Source organism: Nematolebias whitei, chromosome 22 (assembly GCF_014905685.2).
Source record: "Nematolebias whitei isolate Nwh7 chromosome 22, NemWhi1, whole genome shotgun sequence".
Classification (NCBI taxonomy): domain Eukaryota; kingdom Metazoa; phylum Chordata; class Actinopteri; order Cyprinodontiformes; family Rivulidae; genus Nematolebias; species Nematolebias whitei.
The window spans coordinates 30,525,026-30,534,925 of record NC_056519.1 but is presented as its reverse complement, the minus strand read 5'-3'; the positions used below and the strand labels follow the sequence as shown (position 1 = coordinate 30,534,925).

Below are 9,900 nucleotides of genomic sequence, written 5' to 3'. Positions count from 1 at the left end.
AATCAGAGCTTTCAGTTTAATCGTTACTTTTTTTAGTTGAAAACTGTTCGCAAGTGGTGTTAAAGTTTTTTCTTCGAGAGCTACGTAGCAAAGCTACAAGCTAACTACAGCCGGCTTGCCGTAGTGTTGCCGTATTCTGACGCATGCGCAAAACGCTGTGTTACGTCGAAAGTTTGGGGGGTTTTTTTCCGTTGAAAGTTAAAGTAAGTGTTTGTCAGCTTTAGAGAAACCTGCTCTCTGATCTGTGAAAAGAACGCCGTGTTGTGTGATTTTACTGCGAGACCCTCTGGTCAAAGCCACAGACTCATTTTGGGTCAGCTTCATTAAAGCGGAAGGAGGCGCCAACTAGAGGTTGGGAGGGTGAAGTGTTTCAGTGTAAAATGCTGCTCTGTTGCTGTTCATTTATTAAGTGAAGACTGGAAACTGTTAAGAGTTAACAACATATTATTTTGTTTAAACCATATGGCTAAAACTACACTTGATATATTTGGCACTGCTTTGCACTACAAGAAAGAACCCTAATACTTGATTTGTTTATTATTTTAAAACTCTCTGGACCTAGTAGTGGAATTTTCTTAGTTTAAAATATATGATGGCAAAAGGACACACTATGCTTTTTTGTTCCTATTGCAAGTTTTATACCAAAAACCTATTGCGATATGTATTGTTACCGACACCCTTCACAATACATATCGTGATATGAATTTTATGCCATATCGCACATTCCTACTCCGTTGTGCAGTTAGAATTGTCATATAGAAAAATAAAGATATGAACAACAGTTAGTAAATAGATAAACTTTGTTTTCTATAAAAAAAATGCACTGTGAATGAAAAATGACTGCTGGTATGTGCTGAAGAGGAAAACGGACTGTACTTATAAAGACCCTTTCTATCAAGATACTCAAAGCTCTTTACAACGCAATCATTTACCTTCAACACACACATTCATACAACACTCTACTACATCTCTACAACGCTCATCTGAATCTGCAGAAACTAATCAAAGCTTTAGATCTCATCTATACATCAATGGGACACACATCAGAGGCAACGAGGGGTTCAGTGTCAGTGTCACCAGGGGACACTTCATACCATACCATACCAATTTATTTATAAAGCACTTTAAACAGTGACAAAGCACACCAAAGTGCTGTACAGGGACAAACAGAACAAGCACATAGCAACAGATTACATAACAGGACACCAAAAAGTAGAAACCAACAAAAACAATAATGGATAACAACAACAACCGCAACATGATTAACACAGTGTGATGCACACACTTCAACATGTGACTGCTGGTGGAATCGAACCCCCGACTCTCCCAGTGGAGGACAACTGCTCTAACCACTCAGCCACAGCTGCCCCTAGATGTACAAAGAGCCCATCAGCCAGTTACTGAGGTTTGAGATGGGGTGACCACAAATGACCAAAAGCTAAAACCAGGCATCAGTTTGAGGCCCCTCTAAAACAGACACTGAAAAAAATTAAGGAATATTCTCCACAAATGTTATTCCAACTTGTAAATACGTTGACCAGTGACAAATACAGGCAGACCAATATTACTTGTTTGGTATGTGACATACAGCCACTAATTAATTCATATTAGGCGTAGGCACTAGGTAGCATAATTGATCACAAGCTTGTTCATCTAACAGTTTTTGAACTCTAAAACAAATTTTCCCAGGGACGTTTCCAGTCGTTCCTAGGTTTTCACTGTGATGTAAAGAAGAGTTGAAGGGCTTACTCACCAGGGAGAGCCGTAGATCCTGAAACCCCGAACGGTGACGTCTGAGTCCTGCAGGTAAATGCAGTTGGTGAGGAGGGACTGGACATTCTCATAATTTTCTGGTTTTAGCTTGGAGGCTGAAGGGAAGTAGTAAAAGTCCTGCTTGATCAGATCTGCCATGAACTCCTGGTCAAAGGTCAACTCATGGTTTCCTGCAATTACTATTTTGATGTCATATGGCAGGGTTCCTGGAAAGAAAAGCAAGAAAGTGGGAAAAATCAATGAGTGATGTTACCACCATACTATACCATACCACTTTATTTATAAAGCACTTAAAACAGCAACAAGGCCAATCAAAGTGCTGTACAGGCAAAACAACAGGTAACACACAAAGCAATATACAAAATGAGGTAAATCAGAATATAGACATAAAAACGATGCAGATAATGACGACAAACCAGTGTGGAGCATACAGGATCAAAACACAGATCATCTGGTAATGAAAGCCACCGAATAGTAGTGGTTTTTTAAACTGGACTTGAAAACCGAGAGGGAGGGGGCCTGTCTGATAAGCAGAGGTAACTCGTTCCAAAGTCTAGGTCCTGCTACAGAGAAGGCCCTGTCACCTCTGTGCTTAAGATGAGATCCTGGAACTGTGAGGAGCAACTGGTCCGCTGACCTCAGAGAACGCGGTGGGACATACGGTTGTAGCAGATCAGAAAGATGTGGGGGGCGACACTGTTCAGTGATTTGTAGACATACATGAGTATTTTGAACTGGATTCGAAAGTGAACTGGTAACCAGTGCAGTGAGGCCAAAACTGGTGTAATGTGCTCTCTTTTGCCTGTACTGGTTAAAAATCGGGCTGCTGCATTCTGGACCAGTTGTAGTTGTGCAATGGAGGTCTGACTGATACCAAACAGGAGCGAATTGCAGTAATCAAGCCTAGATGTAATGAATGCATGTATTACTGTCTCCAGGTTATTTTGGACAATATGGGCTTCAGTTTAGACAGCCGCCTCAGTTGGAAGAAACATGATTTAACAATCATGTTTACATGATTGTTAAGCTTCAGGGAAGGGTCCATTATCACTCCCAGATTAGTGACTCTTTGTTTTTCTGACAGGGTTAGAGTGGAAAGGTCGATGCAGTGGTTTGTGATTGTGTCGTTGGGAGGGAACAACATGACTTCTGACTTCTTTTCATTGAAACTTAAGAAGTTTAAAGCCATCCAGTCCCTGATGTCAGCCAGACAGTCGAGCAGAGGTTGAATAGAGCATGTACCATTGTGTCTTAGGGGGAAGTAAATTTGACAATCATCGGCATAGAAGTGGAAGGGCATGTTGTGTTTCTGAAAAATAGCACCAAGCGGCAGCAGGTATAAAGAGAATAGGAGGGGACCCAGGATGGACCCCTGTGGAACCCCCAATTTAAGCTCTGCCACTGCGGAACTAAAATCCTTGATGGAGACACAAAAGGATCTGTCAGCGAGGTAAGATCTGAACCAATTGAGGGCTGATCCTGTGACGCCCACCCACTGCTCCAACCTAGCAATGAGGATCTCATGGTCGATGGTGTCAAAGGCGGCTGTGAGATCCAACAGGACAAGCAACACAGAATCACCGGTATCTGTGAAGATGTCGTTAAAGACCTTCAATAGGGCAGTTTGAGTGCTGTAGAGAGGTTTAAAGCCAGATTGGAATAGCTCTAATATGGTGTGACCTTCCAGGAAGCACTTCAACTGGGACTCAACTATTTTCTCCAGTACTTTAGAAACAAATGGGAGTTTGGAGACAGGCCGGTAGTTGGATACGACTGAGGGGTCAAGGTTTTTTTTTTTTTTCAGGAGAGGCTGGACAGCAGCATGTTTAAAGGATTTTGGCACCACGCCAGTGGATAAACTACTGTTTATTATATCAAGAATGGACGGACCTAGAGTTGGAAAAACTGCCTTTAGTAGTTGAGGGGGGACCACATCAAAGGGGGAACCAGAAGGTTTCAAGCTGCACATGACCTGCTCTAGAGAAGATAGAGTGATGGGTTAAAAATGGTCAAATGGAGCTACAGATTGAGGTGGGATGGATGGGTCATGAGTTGGAGGGGAAATGAGAGCGTTGGTAAGGAAGCAGCAGGTGGTTAAACTATAAGAAAAAGCAGGACACTGATGACCCCCGTCACTGAGGGATTTGAATAGTAAATGTTTGTAATTTTTGTGATGAGTGTTTTTTTGGACTGGAATTGAACAGGGTAACCCTTGATCTTTTTGGTGCAAGATTTTCAAGTTGGTAGGAGTTACATTGTGGAGAAAAAGAGAGTGAGAGCTCCTGATAAGTGGAGGGAGCAGTTTATCCATGACCAGAAACAATGGTGGAACCAGTGAGTGTGGCCAATGGTAACATTGACTACCAATCTTCAGCCACTCCACTCGTTTGAGAAAACTTTAATTTTAACCAATACAAAATCTCTAAAGCATCGTTTCATCAAATGATAGAGGTGGTCAGTTTACACCACCCCCACACACATTCAGTACATACATACATAAATGGTGGCAGCCATCTTGTGTTTTGCCTTGGCAACCTAATTTTCAAAAGGAACCCTGCTTGCCCCTAGATGTACCCACACACCAAAATGGAAGTCAGTACCACAGAGGGATAGACAGAGGATATTTCTAACTCCCATTTCCACTTTGCAAAACAAACAAAAATTATGTTGGCAAGATCTCCAGGATATGCACTAACTATATATTCACTAGCCTATATAAATAAAGGTTGAATGAATGCAAGCTGAAGTAGGAAAGACCAACTGGTGGTAGCTGCCACTGCTAACACGAGACCATAAAGCAAGCTGTGGCAAAGCCTTTACCCAACTCAAATAAAGGTGAAGTGGATTACAAAGTTAATTGCAACTTCTATTATGAAGGATTTTCATCTGCATTATGTTTCTAAAAGCCAGAGCTTGAATGTCACACCCTTTTTAGAGCTACAAAAAAACATAGTCATCTGATGTCAAAGAAACGCTGACAGCCATCGCCACACTACTATGGGAACAAAATCCTTGTGGCAGAGACACTGAAAAGCTGGTAAGATACTTTAACCTGTGATGCATGGACATCCATTGCCACAGACTCAGATATGTAATGGTGAGGTGTGCAAAGATTCCTTGCATTAGTAGGCATAAGTACGGTGGCGCTAAGGTGTAAATGAACAACATTTGTAAAAACAGAAATTATAAATTTTTTGAATTATTCAGTTTTTATCAAATGTAATTCCATCCATTATCTTTTGCCTGCTTCTTCCTTTTTGGGTCACGGGGGTCGCTGGTGCCCATGTCCAGCAATCACTGTGGTGGGGGACACCTGGACAGGTCTCCAGTCCATCACAGGGACACATAGAGACAAATGAGACAAACAACCATTCACTCTCTCTCTCTCTCACCTTAAGACAATTTAGAGTTACCAATCAGCCTAACATGCATGTTTTTAGTCTGTGGGTGGAAACTGGAATACCTGGAGAAAACCCCTGCATGTACGGAGAGAACATGCAAACTCCACCCAGAGGGGCCCCCAGACCGGGATTTGAACCAGGGTAACCTGCTCACTGAGAGGCAGCAACTCTATCAGTTGCGCCACCGTGCTGCCCCAAACGTGATTCTATTTTTTCAAATGAAGTTCCGTTTCTTAAATTTTTTTAATGTGATTCTTCCGCTTCGGCTCAATGTAATTCAGTTTTTTTCAAATGCTGTTGTGTTTTTTCAAATGTAATTCTGTTTTTTCAAATGCTGTTCATTTACACCTCAGGGCCACCGTACATACAGTATATGGTATTATCAACATGAGAACAGGTTACTAACATACATAAAGTTGAAGGAAACATGTTTGTTCATTCTGTCCATGTCCGCCCTGTATGAGATGTAAACTGCTTTTCAACATTTAGCTGTCTGCTAAGGTCCAGTAACCCCCTCAAAAATACAACCGACTTAATAGAAAAATAAAAAAAAACTTGGGTCAAACAACGAACGAGCAGTAGAACAAAAACAAAATCCAGTTTTGTGCAAATACTGTGAGGAGACTTACTGCTGCCAATGTTTGGAATTGTTAATCATCAGCTGACAAGGACACAAAAATTGTATCAAATTCCTGGAGAGAACTTTTTCCTTCTTGTCTTTTGGACAATCAAATCAGAGCATGATCATCATCTATGGCCCCAAGCTGAATGCTGACGAGCTTACATGGTTGCGAACAAGCACGACCAAATGTATCTTGATTCATGCTCAATAATCCAGGTAGAAAAATCCAACAAAGTTCAGTCAGGTCCTCTGGACGGTTTATTTTTGTTGAAATATTTTGTCTTTCATCCAAATGACTCCATCTGTTTGAGGAGCCACAGCAAACTCAGTCTTATAAATAGCACCTTCACATAGTGGGTCAACCATTTTGATGGTGCTCAGGTGGTTTCTGTAGTCTGCCTTCTCCCCTGCCGAATGAGCATGAATTAGGATATTTTGAACCACTTTGGCTATGACTGCCTCAAACGAGTCGACGGGGAGAAACCATCTGAGCATCAACAAACTGGTTGACCCACTTTGTGAAGGTGCTATTTATAAGACTGAGTTTGTTGTGGCTCCTCAGACTGACAAAGTCTTTTGGACAAAATATGAAACATTTCAACAAAAGAAACCACCCAGAGGACCTGACTGAACTCTGTTACATGACCAAATGTATTTCCAGATTTAGGAAAGAATAAGTGGTAGTGGATAAAAGGGGACGATGCAGGAGAGAGAAAAGGGAGAACCTCTTTCAGTTGTCTTTAACAAAGCTTTCTACTTGTTTCTTTGCTAGCTCTAATAATCAGTCAAGGTTTCTACTGCACTGCTTAGCTTTTCATGCAAGAACAGCCAAATGTATCCATTATTTGTTTTCGGTAGAAGAAGGGGAGAAAAAGAAAAACAGGTAATCACTTTTTAAATTTATAAGAAGAATATTAAAAATGTAGCACTTATGGCAGTCACTGCTGCATCTTTTTCCCGTTCCCTTTCATCATCCCCCTCTAATCAAATCCTCACTCCTTCATCCTTTCCTCCATTTCAATGGCTTTAATTGGCTATTCAGAGCTTGGATCCGTGGGGTGCAGCATCGATCCCAGCTCATCAAACCCAGTCGAGTCTGGGCTTTCACCATTCTACATGACATTTTCAAAGCTCAGCTCAGGAAACAGAAAGTCAACATTGACAAACATGTGGGGGTCTGCAGTGTGAGGCAGGAGAACTGACGGAGAGCTCAATCACTCTTCTTCTTCCATTATTATAGACAGAATAGCACAGCGTGCAGCTCATCACACAGATTTGTGTGTCAGCATGTGCATTTGTGATTGACTTTCTGATGTGTGCGCGGGTTTGCATGCATCTGTGCATGAACATGTCGTGTTAGTGGAAAGGAGTAATTAAAGTAAGCTTCAGAAAAGGCTGACAGCCTGGCGACAGCTCTGTCATAACAGCCAATCACAGCTTAGTGGCAGTGGAAAGGTGGGAGGGAGGAGGAAAGAGAAATACTTTAGGAAGCCCAAAAATCCTTGAGTGTGAAGCAGGAATAAAAAAGAGATGAAAGCAGCTGTCAAAGAGTGGCTATCGCTACAGTTTAGGCTCTCCATATGCAGCTCCCATTTGTTTAGAACAACGCCTTGTATTTAGCTGTCAAACAAACACCAAAAAGCCCCCATAAATTAGGGGCTGCACTTCCACTGAATCAAATGGATGCACAAAGCCAATGCTCACAATAAACTGAGGTTCACACCAACCTTCACTCCATCCATCCATCCATCCGTCCATCCATCCATCCGTCCGTCCGTCCATCCATTCTTCCATCCATCCATCCATCCATCCATCCATCCATCCATCCATCCATCCATCCATCCATCCATCCATCCATCCATCCATCCATCCATAATCTTTATCCGCTTCTTCCTTTTAGGGTCACAGGGGTCAATGGTGTCCATATCACTGTGTGAGAAGCTGGGTACACCCTGGACAGGTCTCCAGTCCATCACAGGGAGACTTCCCTGTGTTCCCAGACTTCCCTCTCCACAGCCACTTGGGCCAGCTCCTCCAGGGGAATCCCAAGATGTTCCCAGGCCAGCCGAGAAACATAGTCCCTCCAGCTTGTCCTGGGTCTTCCTCTGGGTCTCCTCCCAGTGGGACATGCCTGGAACACCTCACCAGGGAGGCGTGCAGGAGGCATCCTAACCAGATGCCCGAGCCTCCTCAACTGGCTCCTCTCTACGTGGAGAAGCAGCGGCTCTACTCTGAGCCCTCCCGGATGATCGAGCTTCTCACCCTATCTCTAAGGGAGAGCCCACACACTCTGCGGAGAAAACTCATTTCAGCCGCTTGTATCCGAGATGTCGTTCTTTCAGTCACAACCCAAAGCTCATGACAATAGATGAGGGTAGGAACGTAGATCGATCTGTAAATTGAGAGCTTCGCCTTTTGACTCAGCTCTCTCTTCACCACGGCAGACGTATACAGTGCCCGTTTCACTGCCGACGTTGCATCTATCCGCCTATCGATCCCACGTTCCATTTTTCCCTCATTCGTGAACAAGACCTTGAGATACGTAAACTCCTCCACTTGGGACAGGACCTCCTCCCCGACCCAGAGAGGGCACTCTACTCTTTTCCGGCTCAAGACCATGGCCTCGGATTTGGAGGAACTGATCCTCATCCTGGCCGCATCACACTCAGCAGCAAACCGCTCCAGCGAAAGCTGTAGATCACGACCTGATGAAGCCAATAGGACCACATCATCTGCAAAAAGCAGAGATGCGATTCTAAGGTCACCAAAACAGATTCCCTCAACACCTTGGCTGCACCTATAAATTCTGTCCATAAGAGTTATGAACAGAATCATGACAAAGGGCAACCTTGACGGAGTCCAACTCTCACCGGGAACGAGCCTGACTGACTGCCGGCAATGAGGACTAAGATATGACACCGGTCGAACAGGGACCTAACAGCCTGTATCAAAGGGCCTGGTACCCCATACTCCCAGAGTACCCTCCCCACAGGGCTCCCTGAGGGATGCGGTCGAAAACTTTCTCCAAGTCCACAAAGCACATGTAGACCGGTTGGGCAAACTCCCGCGCACCCTCCAGGACCCTGCTGAGGGTGTAGAGCTGGTCCAGTGTTCCACGACCAGGACAAAAACTGCACTGCTCCTCCTGAATCCGAGGTTTGACTATCTGATGGACCCTCCTCTCCAGAAACCCCGAATAGACCTCACCTTGGAGGCTTAAGAGCATGATCCCCTGTAGTGAGAACACACTCTACGGTCCCCCTTTTTGAATAGGGGGACCACCACTCCAGTCTGCCAATCCAGGGGAACTGCCCCCGATGTCCACACAATATTGAAGTGTCATGTAAGCCAACACAACCCCACAACATCCAGAGCCATAAGGAACTCCGGGCAAATCTCATCCACCACTGGGACCCTGCCACCTAGGAGCTTTTTAACCACCTCGGTGACCTCAGCACCAGAGATTGGAGAGCCTGACCAAGGTCCCCAGGCTCTGCTTCCTCAGTGGAAGACGTGCCAGTGGAATTGAGGAGGTCTTCAAAGTATTCTGCCCAATGACCCACGACATCCCGAGTTGAGGTCAGCAGCACACCACCTCCACTATAAATAGTGTTGGTGGCGTACTGCTTTCCCCTTATGAGATGCCGGATGGTGGACCAGAATTGCCTCGAAGTCATATGGAAGTCATTCTCCATGGCCTCTCAGAACTTCTCTCATGCCCGAGTTTTTGCCTCAGTGACCACCCAAGCCGCATGCCGCTTGGACTGCCGGTACCCATCAGTTGCTTCTGGGGTCCCACAGGCCAAAAAGGCCTGATAGGACTCCTTCTTCGGCCTGACATCATTCCTCACTGCCGGTGTTCACAACCGGGTTCAAGGGTCACCACCGCGACAGGCACCAACAACTTTGCGGCCATAGCTTCGATAAGCCGCCTCGACAATAGAGGCGCAGAACATGGCCCACTTGAACTCAATGTCCCCCACCTCCCCCAGAACATGTTCGAAGCTCTCCTGGAGGTGGGAATTAAATCTCCGTTTCAGGGGAGACTGTCAGACGTTCCTAGTCGACCCTCACATATATATATATATATATATATATATATAT

At 44.5% G+C, this 9,900-nt stretch overlaps 1 protein-coding gene across 1 annotated transcript in view; it reads right to left on the bottom strand.

The window, feature by feature from the left end:
- LOC119428129 (metallophosphoesterase domain-containing protein 1-like) overlaps window positions 1-9,900 on the bottom strand; it is a 152,617-nt gene that overhangs the window by 123,497 nt on the left and 19,220 nt on the right. Inside the window, exon 2 of the mRNA XM_037695766.1 lies at window positions 1,754-1,979. Within this exon, the coding sequence (XP_037551694.1) occupies window positions 1,754-1,979 (226 nt within the window). The remainder of the gene's footprint in view (window positions 1-1,753; window positions 1,980-9,900) is intronic.